This window comes from Panthera uncia, chromosome B1 (genome assembly GCF_023721935.1).
Source record: "Panthera uncia isolate 11264 chromosome B1, Puncia_PCG_1.0, whole genome shotgun sequence".
NCBI lineage: Eukaryota > Metazoa > Chordata > Mammalia > Carnivora > Felidae > Panthera > Panthera uncia.
In genome coordinates this window covers 65,205,894-65,219,203 of record NC_064811.1, presented here as the reverse complement: position 1 = coordinate 65,219,203, position 13,310 = coordinate 65,205,894, and the positions used below count along the sequence as shown (strand labels likewise).

The window sequence follows — 13,310 nt, the reverse complement described above, 5'->3', positions numbered from 1 at the left end:
TAAAACCTACCTTCAACCATCGTTTTGTTTGTTATTTCTTTAACCAAAATTCTCTTTAAATAAATATGGATAAAAACCCCCTTTTCTCTTTTTTTTTTTTTTTTTTTTTTTTTTGAGTCCTACCTTTTCTAGCTCATTCTCTTAAGTGTACAGGAAATGCTGATTTGACATTCTGGTAGAGATTTACCCAGCACCTACAGCAGATGTTGAAGGATGGCTTTTGATTTAGTTCCCACACCCATCTTTACCTCAACCTCTTTTCCAATTTGAATTGTCACCTGAAACCACCTTATCCCGGTGCACCTGCCTCATCATAAATAACATTGTGCAAAAGCAGCCGTTAATTCAAACACAGTCTGCTGTTTAGAAAAAAGCAGCTTTTCATCTGGTGCTTTCCTTGGTTTGAAACCATTAGGCATGCCTTTCAAATCCATTCATCCCTTAAATCACCCAGAGCTTGCCTCCTTGCTTCTGGATCAATGTCAGGCTGAACTTTTTCAGAGTCCTTGGAAGAACATGATCTATCTTCGTGACTGAATTAGCTTCCCCTGTAACATATCTTGCCTGTCAACCAACTTTTCAGCTTACCAAGTTAATTTTAAGAAAGAACATTCATCTTGTATACCTGAGTTGGATACATCCTATACTTCCCTTTGGGAAGTTTTCCAACAGAACTTGTAATCTGTATGCTAATTTTCATGGCTCTGAGCTTTCTTTTAGCCTGGTTCATTGTTTTAAAAACCAAAATCTGTTTCCCGTTGTCTCATGGCATCTTTCCCCATCCCAAGGTACCGTCGCAATTTAAGGGAAAGAAAATACCTGTTTAAATATCTGGACCCAAATCAGAAGAAGTATCATTTAAAAATTTTCTTTAACTTCATTTGATCGGTACTAACTCCAAATACAAGTATTCCTTGATATCTAAGGAGCCAGGCTCGAACGTGTTAGACCAAGTTAGATGAGTAGATAAGTTGTATCTAGGCTCTGTGCAGGCCTGCACATGTGCTTCCTAACCTGGGGTCTGCACTCCCTCAAAGTATATGCAAACTTGTAGGTATATTTCTCTGAGGGCAGTGTGGGGAGAGATTTGTCATCTCCCTAGAAAGTTAAGAGCCACTGGCCATATAGAGTGTATTCTGAGTTTCCAGGAAAGGATTTACAAATGAAACTTTGGGAGAATTGCTTAGGAGATTACCCCGTCCTCTGCCTTATCTTTCTGCTAGTGATTTGAATAAAGTCAGCAGTTTTTCCAAGTATTTCATATAAATCTCTTTTTCTTCCCAAAGGAATTAACTATTTTGAAGTTTGACGGAATAGTAAAGTAATGCCAGTATTTTACCTTAATGCTGTCACACATTCTAACTTGGGGCAAGTCAGTTTTTCCTAAACAAGATTTGTGGTTAACAGGTCCCCACAGTTAGGTGTATTGGACAGGGTGAAATTTGTGCTAAGGAAGGGAGGTAGGCAGTGGAGATGTTGGTTTTGAGATTATGTTGCGAAGGGTCAAGGGAAGTAAATTGAGAGTTTAAAGGACGCTAGGGACAGAAAATATTAATTCTGAGAGCTGTAAAGGGAAGGTTTGCTGCAGATAAGAAATCAGAACTACACTGAGATGAAATAAATAAGTAAATGGAATCTCTGGGATGAGAGCAGCCTCACCCTTTGCCCTTCTCCCACTACAGAAACCATCAGCACATGATTCCTAGAGTTTGTAGTGCCTGGGGACAAATGCTTTTCTGGATTCTCATGTCCAGGTCTCGGATGTTTTCTTTGTTTTCTAAAACAAAAACCAAGCTAACATTTAATCTTCTGAGCCTCATTTTTCAATTCCAGAACTGAAGCAGGTAAAATTCAAGTCTTGGATTACAAATCTGAGTAATACTGAACAAACAGTAGCTCTTTTTTTCTTTGTTTTAAGTTTGTTTGTTTGCTTATTTATTTTCAGAGAGACAGAGAGAGAGAGAGAGAGAGAGCATAAGCAGGGGTAGAGCAGAGACAGAGGGAGAGAGAGAATCCCAAGCAGGCCCCACTCTGTCAGCCCAGAGCCAGATGTGGGGCTTAAACTTATGAACTGTGAGACCCTGACCTGAGCCGAAATCGAGTCAATTACTTAACCACCTGAGCCACCCAGGTGCCCCTGAGCAAACAGTGGGTCTCAATGTGGGTAATAACAGGGAAGAAAGGTACTTGAAAGAAAACCTGCTGTGTTTATTCTTAGGTATTTAAGGTGCGCTTCCCAAAGAGTACTTTCTGTACCATTCTCCTGACCTCCCCTTGTTTGCCAAATGCATCTGTTACACAAGGCAGTTGTTCTTTCTAGAAAACGGCTAGACTGGCCACTTGTTAGAGATTGTCCAGAAATGGGTTTTCAATACTGTGATCCATGATCTTTATTTTGGTCATTTGTCTCATTAAGATTTTTTACTGGAAATGTATAAAGTAAGCAAAAGCAAATATGACTGCATTTAACTGAATCTAAGATGCTGTCCATTGTAAGACACTTTTATTTCATGTATCACTAAAAAAGGAAACAATATAAATTATTCTGATAACTTACAATTTGGAATAGACTGGTGGACTTTTCGTTTTATGGGTTAAATACTAAAAGTTCAAGGAAGACCATTTGCAGTGTAACATGACATAGTACAATAAATTTTGAACCTGGAACTTGGAGATCCAGGTTTGAAACACTGTCCTATGTGTCCCTTATCTGAAGTGTAATCCCAGTCAGTTTTGATAGTTCTTCTAAACCTTAGCTTCTTAGGTAGTCAAAACAGAGTGAGGATGTCTGCCAAACAGGGTAGCTGTAAGAATCCCAAAAGGCATTTGTAGGCAGTAAACCTTACACAAACAGGAGCTGCTGACATTCCCAGAGCCTTCTTCAATGTGTATCTAGGCATTTCTCAGGTTAGCAGCCCTGAAGGGGCATCAGAGAAGTAAAGGAAGGTAAAATGTGGAGACCTTTCCCTGCACAAAGTAACCCATAGTAGCAGAATGCACAACTGAGGAAGGGAATAGGCCTTAGGGCCAATACCTTAGAATTGAAAAGATGCTATCTTGAGTTTAAGGCAAGGTAGAAAAATATGAGCATTGTTCACAAATAAGGGGCTGCGATCTCTTGGAGTGACTTGAATCTCAGCATTTGATTGCTGCTTGTGCAAGTTCAACAGTCAAGATAGTTCATGGGAAAATGAAATCAGTTGATTAGCAGAAGTTAGAGCTGATTAGAAGGCAGCAAATGACCTGTGACGGTCTCTCTTCTTAAAATTGACTTTATCTCAGTTTGGTTTCCATTGCTATTAGCAGTATTTTCCTTGGTGCTTGGTTGGAAGGGATTATCTAAGTGTTGATATTTCATAACTCCCAAAAGAGATCCTGTGAGTGATATAGTTTCCATTGCTCTAATAATGCTCTAAGAAGAACTTTGCTCTAAACGAATATGATAGTTTTGTTATACTTTATACTTTTGGAAGGAGTGAGCAAAATTGGGAATAATTTTCTAAATAAAAAACCTATGTGGGGGGCAGTGGAGGCGAATTACCTTCTGAAGTCTCCACAGCAATGAAGCACCAGATTAGGGCTTCATTAAATCTGAGCGCTTGGTCAAATCTGAGTCCTTGTGTGCTTCGTGGGAGTGAATAATTGAGAAGTACACATACTTGGTGGCTTTTGGTGCTGCTTCCTTAAAAGGGGACTGGATGACCCTTGACTATTGTTGGCTAATGCTTACTGTCAATAACAGAAGGCAGCAGGAGTGCAAGATTCAGGGGAGTCCACTGGGGTCACTTGATGCTATAGACACATCACTGTGAGATCTTAGCGTGGTTACCTCATTTCACCTTCCAGGTTCTTAGTTCGCACTGTTATAAAAGCAGGAGACTGGAGCAGATTGTGATGGCACTTGGGCTTTGGCTTCTTCCATGGCCGTTTTTGCAGTCATTGCTAATCACTTAGGACACACATTCTCCCACTTAGTTACAGCCTTTCAATCTTCTTATTCGTCCTCTGGCCTCCAGGCACCCGCTTCTAATTACAGTTGGAAAATGGAATGAAATCTATTTTTCATTCTTCACCAGATGATTTCAGTGGTCCTTCTGAACTCTGAACATTTTCTGATTTTCTGAAATTCCCAAGTCTTTTGGCCAACCATCTCCCAACATCATTTTATTAGGGATGGTTTCAGTAGTGATGAATAGGTAGAGAAATCAAAGAAAATCCTTGGCAAAAAGTACTTGGCAGAAAAAAACAAACAAACAAAAAAAAAACCAAACAAGAACCAACTGCACGGGCATGACAGAATGAGTTTCAACTGTCATCCTGTTTGTGAAGGACACCATGTGGTTTTAACCATCTAAAACTTTTTTAAGCCAGAGGTAGGTAACCAAATTCAGATGGACAGTTCCCCCCAGGCTGTCAGAAGTATCTTTTAGGTGCGTCTCATCTTGGGTCCCAGAGTTTCAGTTTAAGGACATTTTGAGTTTCTCAGCAAGGTAGATGGGCTCTTTTTTTTTTTTTTTTTTTTTTCTTCCCACCAAGGACAACTTATTTGCAAAGATTATATCGCACATGAATCATACTAATAGAAAACTAGCAATTTGAAGAGGACAGAAACACACTTTGTCCACTGTCTTATAAAATGTTAACATTGAGTTATTTAATAATTATTTGTATGTGCAAGGTCTTACCAACTACATATGGAGTATTTGTGTTACTGTTTGCATCCCATGTTCCTGATCCTGTGGCTGTTACGAGTATGTCCTGCCTCAGCCAGAGGCGTGGCAGTGATGGTGCAGGTCGTGACCCCTCTCCCGGCATGATTCTCAGTAATCAGCTTCTTCCTATTCGAGGCTTTTGCTTTTTGCATTCTCCCTCGGCACTGGTTTGTGGATGGGATAGAGTACAAAATGCTGAAGCTGGTTTTCTATTTCTTTTTCTTGATTCTTCCTTCCCTAAATGCTGTTTTCACCTTCCAGGTTGTCCTTATAGTAGATGTGTTTTGTTTTGTTTTCTTTTCCCTAACACCCAACCCCTGACCATTCCTGCCGAGGCACGTGCACGTGTTATGATGCGGCGATCCCCGTTAGCTGCTGGAGCTGGAATAGATGCGCTAGGAGCGAAGGATGTGCCTTCTCAGGCAGGCCTCCACTCCCCTCCCCCATTCGGATGCAAATATCTTTTGGCATCTTGAAAAGAAGGATTAGCCCAGGTTGTGTCCTCCTGCAGCCTCCACACACCCTGTCCCCATCAGTCCAAAGCCTTCCTTCATTGTTTGCCTTCTGCAACTCTCAGTCTGGCAGCTCCTGAATGCCTCCATTGTCCAGACGTGCTGTCAGAAACCAAGAGTCTATTCTCAGGGTCGGGAGCTCTGTCCCTAGGAATCCAAGTAATAACTTAATAGCTTCTGGCCTCTACTGAGCACCCTCCAAACAAGGGCTTTGTGAGCTGCAAAGCACACAAATGGAGAGGACCATCATGGGGCTTCTTGTTCCCCAAATCAGGTGCCTCTCAGCCCACGTGTTTACTGAGAACTGAGGCTTTACAGAGCCCCCACCCCGAAAGAATTTGACACAAAGGGGCAAAAGTCAACAGCATCAGCTCTTCCAAGGGAGCTGGAGTCAGCATTAACTCTTGATACGTACGTTTGGAAACACACATGCACTTCACGTGCACGCGTGCACACACACACACACACACGGTGTGCTTTAATTCTAGGCCTCTCTTACAATTCCGTTTGTCCAACTTCTGTTTTGGTTGTCTCCTACTATGACCACCGTTAGTCTGATAGTTCTTACTTGCTATGTAATTCTTCCTAACCAGCTGGGAAGGTTTGTTCGTTTCTGCCTCTGGGTAACACTTGACTCAGTCAGATAAAGCAATTGGAAGCCCAGTTCTCTTCCTGTGAAGGAGGGGTATCTAAACGCGGCAGCCAGAGATTTGACTCTTCAGTCCAAACTGGGTCCTTTGATCTAAGCATTTTATGGCATTTGACTGAATGACATGGGTACTCAAAAGTATGCATACATGTGTTACTCTAAGAGCAGTTTGCTCTCTTGATGGATTCTGATACTGGATCAGAACCTAACCTATTTTTAAAAGTATTTATTCCCTCATTACCATGAAAGCCTACTTTTCTTTTGGACTGCAAATGACTCACACTATGTTTTCTCCTTTTTTTTTTTTTTTTATTCATTTTAGGAAAGCATGCCTCAGACTCCTCCCTTTTCAGCAATGTTTGACAGCAGTGGTTACAACCGAAACCTCTATCAGTCTGCAGATGACAGCTGCGGAGGGTTGTATTACCACGACAACAACCTCCTCTCTGGGTCTCTGGAAGCACTCATTCAGCACTTAGTACCTAATGTGGATTACTATCCGGATGTAGGTATCCCTGTTACTGTGAAACACATCGTTGGTATTCTTCAGAAAAAATACACTGTAGCAGGCAGGGACCCTAGATACTACTGAATTATATCTGGGTTGCCGAGAATTTTTCGAATAAGAAACTGCCTATTGATTATTCAGTATTTTGAGATCAAACTGAGCCTGGGTATGATCCAGGTTTTGATTATTGTCTGCAGTTTGGTTTCTATTCAGGGTTGGTACCACACTGTAGACAGTCAGATACCATGTAAATGAAGTATCTGTAGCTTTAATCCATGCATATACATTGGTCCTTGCATAGACATGCTAGAGGATGTTGGATACTCCCAGAATATTTAATGCCTTTTTGGTTTCCAGGCCCATCGCTATGCTGAGAAAAGTGAAGTTCATAGGCGGAAAAACTTCATAGAAAGGAGAACAAGAGTTATATTCAAGATGCAATTCTTTATAGATTGCTAATATTTTACTTCGATAGCCAACATTTATATAGATAACACTTTCTATCTCAGGAATCCATTTACATTTTCTCAGCCTTTACAGCAATTCCAGGAGGCCAGGGAGGAGAACACTGAAATTCAGAACGTTGAGTAATCCACACACAGCCTCAACCCCTATCCGCAGTCAAACCTAGATTTTCTGTTTCTGGGCAAGTGGTGTTCCTGCCCCCCACCCCCTTCCTTGTGCTACAGCTGCCCCTGTTACTCAACAACAGCTGGTTGTTGATAAAGATTGCATGAAAATATCTAGACACTAGATTCATGTTTTTACAAATATAATAATGACCTTGGTGTGTGAAGGATAGTTTGTGCTTGCCACTGTAATTCACCATAGTGTTCCCTCTTGAGTTCTCTCTCTGTGTGTGACTTGTTACATAGCATTTTGAAATATGTTGCCACACAGGGAAAACTTGTAATCAAAAGTAAAAGGAATCCGTTGTTCGGTTGTGTAAGTGTGTATGAGCTACTAAAGGCGCCTAAGGGGGGCAAAAAAAAGAAAAAAAAAGAAAAAAAAATCCTGGAATTTTTCTTTTCACTGGGAGGCTGAAACTATTATAATAAATAAGCTCTACTTCATTACTGGCTTCTTGGGAGACAATGTAGTTAAAGAAAAGTATATAGTGTGATACTGTGTTTTATCAAATTGCTTAGCTTTTGGGCAAGGAAATAGATCACTTGCAAGCCCACCTTTGAATGTTCTGACACAAGCATACAAACACTACATTGTGCCACCCTGGATGCACTGGAGAGTTCTTGAGCTGATGTGGGTTGGTGGGTTTTTTTTGGTTTCCATTGAGTTACCATAACATTTGGACCCAGAACAAGATTCTGTATGGGTGGTATATTTAAGTTAGATCTCTTTCTCTGCGCTGAAGTTCATTCCTCTTTACTAAAATGAGTTAGGTGTCCTGGTATACTGACTCCAGAGGCTGGACATGAAAATGTGCTTTGAATAATTTCGGTAGATAAACTTACCTTGTACTTCTGGGTTTTTTGGTGTGGTTGAAGGGAAGAGATACATCAGAAGGCAAAGGAAAAATCCATCCTCAGGTGTTTTACTGCTAAGCATTACTTTTGAAATGGTAGTATGTTAACTTTGACCCAGAGAATTTAATGGATTAAGATGTATCATATATGGGAAAGATACTAGTTTCACGGAGAATGTAACCGTGATGATTTTTTTTCTCTTGCCACAGAGAACATACATATTTACCTTCCTACTCAGTTCTCGGTTATTTATGCATCCATACGAGTTAATGGCCAAGGTTTGCCACTTATGTGTTGAACACCAGAGACTAAGTGATCCTAATAGCGATAAGGTAATGATATATCTTGAACTTTACAGTTTTCTCTATTAGTATGCTTTCTCTTTTCTATTTCTATTAGGATTGGTAACTGTGTGGCTTAGATTTTGTGAAGTTGGTTTCCTTATCCGCAGGCTGAGGGGCATGCATGGTATCATGGCTGTGCAAAGGGAATTGGGAATGGTATAAAGGACACAATACAGGGTAGGACGCCAGAATTATTAGTGTTCATTTTCATCTAAGATCTTTATTTCTCTACCATTCTTGGTCCTATTGAAACATTTCAGTATATAAAAATACTGCCATGTTAATACCCAGGAGAAAAGCCATCATAATGTGTTTGCTGGTCATTATGAGCAGTATGGTACAGTTGTTTTAAGATAAACTGTCATGCCCTTCATGTCAAACAAACAAACAAAACCCCACAATATAAATTTAATGCCATGGAAGACCCCTAGATCCTGCCTTAAGTTGGTGGTACTTGGCATTGACTTAGGGGAGGGGGACTAGACTTCTTCTTTAACCCTAAAGACTTTGCACTAGAAGTTTACCAGTGACACTGTTTGCAATTATGTGTTTGATGCAGTCCATGGTGATAGACATCACTCAATGAGATTTGCTTTTTCTCCCCAGAACCAGATAAGAAAAATTGCACCCAAAATCCTTCAACTCCTGACAGAATGGACGGAAACGTTTCCTTATGATTTTCGGGATGAAAGAATGATGAGAAACTTAAAAGATCTGGCTCACCGAATAGCCAGTGGCGAGGAGGTTGGTATCCTGTATATAGCAAAACCACTCGAATTTCCAGGCCAAGCCTTGGTGGGAGCTGGTGCTGAATTATGCATCAGACTCTCCACTGCTTCCTTTCTGTGTTGCCTTTGGGCACGTCTTCGACATAGCACAGTGGTCTGTTTGGTGTGTCAAATGGGGATGATTGTACAATCCCACTTCAAAGGGACATCATCTGGAGTTTTATGTGATTAATTTGGAGGTATGTTCATGTCCCTTCATGCATAGGATTCACACTGCAAGTGTGTTTTAGTTTTACTTATACTTTCCTTCCTTCTAAAAAGATTTGACATAGCAAGTTAGACATAAACACAAATAGGTATAAAATAAATAACCTAGGAATATATTAACAGATAATAAGTTGTGTATTGATACATCACGAATAGAAATAGACAGTTTGTACCGTGGAAGGAAGAAAACGAATAGGCTAATGTTGAGAAGCAGTGTAGTAGGACAGGACTGCTGTGATTTGACTGTAAACTTCAAGTAAAAGAGAAATACAGTTGGTTATGAAATGTTCACTGTCAGAAAAGAGAGAGCGTACTAATTTTTCAGGGCATTAAATTAAATGAAATTTTAAAAACTTTATTTTTTTAAATGCCTATTTATTTTCGAGAGACAGAGCGTGAGTGGGGCTGGGGCCGAGAGAGAGGGAGACACAGAATCTGAAGCAGGCTCCAGGCTCGGAACTGTCAGCCCAGAGCCCGACGCGGGGCTCGAACTCACGGACCACGAGATCATGATCTGAGCTGAAGTTAGACGCTTAACCCACTGAGCCACCCAGGCGCCCTAAAAACGTTCTTATGGAGGAGTTTATATAGGGGGCATAGAATGAGATCAGGGAAACAGCTCCATATGGTTTTTATAACAAATGCTCCTCAATGAAAACTGAGGCTATAAGATTAATGTATAATTAGCAAAGGTCATTCTTTGGGAGAGGAGAAGACAAAGAGAAAAAGATACAAGTCTTTTGGTGCCCGGAAGCAGATTCAAGGCTAGCACCTAGGATAGGTAGAAAAAGAAAGTAAGTAAGGTTCTTGGATAATCTTTCATAAATATCACTACCCTCAACTGAGCCTTTGATAAGAGCTAACTCGCTGTGAAAGATTCGAGGTGATCCTCTTTGAAGCAAGCCTGCAGGGCTGATATTTTGTGTTGAGGCTTGTTGGGCAAGGATGTCTTTGTAGTTTCTGTGCTGCCAGTGAGCTCCTGGGGACAAGTGACCTAGGCACAGACACCACACTTCTGCCTAGGAAAAGACTGACAAAGCATTTGGCAGTTGCAGAGATGTCTTGTTTCATTTGTCTTAAAATGCATTTTTCCGTTACAAATGACCTTCCTTGAGAACTCATTCTTTCAGTGGTATGCTATAAAGATCACGTAACATGATACCCTGTCTGTTCTCTCTCCTTCGGGGTGAATCTATTTTAATACCATTTCCCCCAACTTAAAAAATTATATAAGATTTGCAGTTGAAAAATTTGTACTTGCTTCCCTGCAGTTATGCCCTCATGAAAATGGAATTAACCCTTTTACCCTTCCCTTATGACATTATATTGAACCCTGGTGCTCAAGACAGCCATGATTTATTTCTGTAAGGCTGAACGAGTGGTTTCCTGAGTTGTTTTGCAAGTTATGACTGTTACCATCATTTTGCCAGTTTGCATGTAACAGGTTCTAGCAAGGTATGAATTGGTAGGTCCTTCACTCAGAAAGGCAAAAGTTAACAAGTTAACTATCACCGGGCAGTTTTGTAGTAAATCTTACATTAGTGGGGTTATCTGTTGGGTTGCTAGGCAGAATCAATCCTGGCTCAGTAAACTTAGCTTATGACAAGATGCTCAAAAGATTAGTGGCATCGTAAGGACTTTTTCTTGTATGAAGGCTGAGTCCTGAGTTAGTGCTTTATTTTAGCTAAGTTGTACTTAGGTACTTGATAGGTCAGTCAACTTACCTTTCCTCTACTGCCTTTTTAAAAAGTAGAAATGGTTGCTTGATCCTCTCCAAAGGAAAACCTTAAAAATCTTCTTCAGATAAGGAGTCAGTGTTCTGAGAATTCCAGATGAGTGGCCTTTTGTTTTTCTCGTCATGGTAGTCAGTGAGGGAGATCATTTCTATCAGTGTTGGACAGATTGGACCCAGTCTTTTTTTTTTTTTTTTTTAAACAGGATCAAGGCACTCAGGGGTCGGGTGGGACCAAAAAGGGCCAAACAGCCTTCTAACCTGGCTTCTTATCAGCACTCCTACGTTAATAGCAAATCCATGATAAACCTTGAGATTTTCCCATGGTTTTGAGTGTGAAAAGAGGAGACAGGAAGCTAAACCAAATCAAACCAAGGAATTGATTAACCTGGGGCTGAGCAGACCAGTGCCACCTGCCTTGGTCAGGTTGGGTTTTACAGTGACCTGTTGTTCCTGTGGCTACTTGAGGCCAGTGTTCTGAATCAGGTCCACACTTGGCAGCTGGCTGATGTGAGTATGCTTTGGCAAGTTCCCTAAATTCCTTGCTTCTTCTTCATTTCTATAAATCATGGAGGTAACTGCCCTGTGTTAATGTCCCTGTCAGCTCAAAAATTCTGTGATAGATGCTCCTTCCTCAGGTCTTTGCTTGGGAGGCCACATATCTGTTATGTGCTTAAGTGTCCGTCCTCAGAGAGACCTACCCTCACCACCCCAACCACCATCCCCCTCAACGCCTCTCATTACTGGCTTTCACTACTGTTTTCTCCATAACACTCTGTGACTAGTAATTACTTCATTTTTTTTTATGACTTGTTTTTCCTGACTCCTTGCTGTGCCCCCTTGGTTTGTCCTAGCTCAGTGCCTGGCATTTAATAGGTATTCAGTAGTGTTTGAATGAATGAATGAATGAAGAGATGAACGAACAGACTAACCAGTTACTGGAATAGGAAAAAAAAAAATATTTCCCTCCCCAGGAAGGAGTGTGGATTTGGGTTGAGACTTGTTGCTTCTTGCCTGGGACTTTAGGGATTTTTTTTGGCAGTCAATGAATCCAGGTGTGCCCTATATATAATTTTGTCGGGTTCTGCTGAATCTGCTAGGACACTTCTGCATAATTTGGCTTAATATGTTTCCCCCTGGGGATTTGCCCAAAATGAAGTGGTTTATTAGGACTTGCCTGCAAGAAACATGAAATGGAGCTAATGATTGAATTACATGACAAATGGCTATAGTGGGTAAAATGCAATTTTCTCTTCCTTAAGGGGCTGGTCTTTATTCTATCTTTATTTGCCAGGTAATTACTGTCACTGGCATTTGAAGTTATAAAAAAGAATAAGTGCATATTTAGCAATTCATGACTCAGTAAGGAAGCATGCTTAACAACACAAAGCTTGGAATGGAATCAAATGGCAGCAGGAAACTTAAAAGATGTCATACATATATACTCTATTTCTCTGCGTGTCTCTCTGTCTCTCTCACACACAGCTCTACCCTATAGCCTGTCATATATGTTTTCCCCTTACAGTTTGCTGTTTTTTGCTCACTAGCTGAATCCTTGACTATATATCCCTCTACCTCTCCCCCCCTAAAAAAAAAAAAAACACTTTTTAAAGTGTAAAATAAGAATCTTTCACCAGATATGCTAGTAGAACATTGATTCTGAATCTTTGCTACATATCAGAATCACTGGGAACATTTATTATGATATTGGGACAGGGGACTAAAGAAACCATTTTAAGTTCATAGATTTTTAATGTAGCTCATGATTATGAAAGTAGAAGAGCAAGGGAAATAAGGACAAGGGATTTATTATATTTTTGTTTTGTTTTTATTGATTGTTTTTATTGAGGTATAATTGACATATAACATTAGTTTCAGATGTACAACATCATGATTCGATATTTGTGTATATTGTGAAATGATCACATTCTGTCTTTTTCCTTGTAATGAGAACTTTAAGATTCATTCTCTAAGCAACTTTTTTTTTAATGTTTTTTTTTGAGAGAGAGACAGAGTGTGAAAGGGGGAGGAGCAGAGAAAGAGAGAGACACAGAATTTGAAGCAGGATCCAGGCTCTGACCTGTCAGCACAGAGCCCGACGAGGGGCCTAAGCTCACGCACCGTGAGATCATGACCTGAGCTGAAGTCGGACACTTAACCGTCTGAGCCACCCAGGTGTCCCTCTGAGCAACTTTCAAATGTGCAATACAGTATTATTAACTACAGTCACATGCTGTAATTAACACCCCTAGGACTTACTTATTTTATAACTATAAGTTTGTACCTTTTGGCCACCTTCACCCATTTGCCCCTACTTCACCTCTCATGAGGGATATAAAATAGCCCTTGATTCAACCTTGAACTGCTTCCGATT

The 13,310-nt window shown here is 40.5% G+C and overlaps 1 protein-coding gene across 9 annotated transcripts in view; it reads left to right on the top strand.

Moving 5' to 3' along the window:
- RASGEF1B (RasGEF domain family member 1B) overlaps window positions 1–13,310 on the top strand; it is a 642,507-nt gene that overhangs the window by 610,499 nt on the left and 18,698 nt on the right. For all 9 annotated transcript variants that reach the window (XM_049630719.1, XM_049630720.1, XM_049630725.1 and 6 more), the window contains 3 exons: window positions 6,196–6,378; window positions 8,075–8,197; window positions 8,816–8,953. In XM_049630719.1, the coding sequence (XP_049486676.1) occupies window positions 6,196–6,378; window positions 8,075–8,197; window positions 8,816–8,953 (444 nt within the window). The remainder of the gene's footprint in view (window positions 1–6,195; window positions 6,379–8,074; window positions 8,198–8,815; window positions 8,954–13,310) is intronic.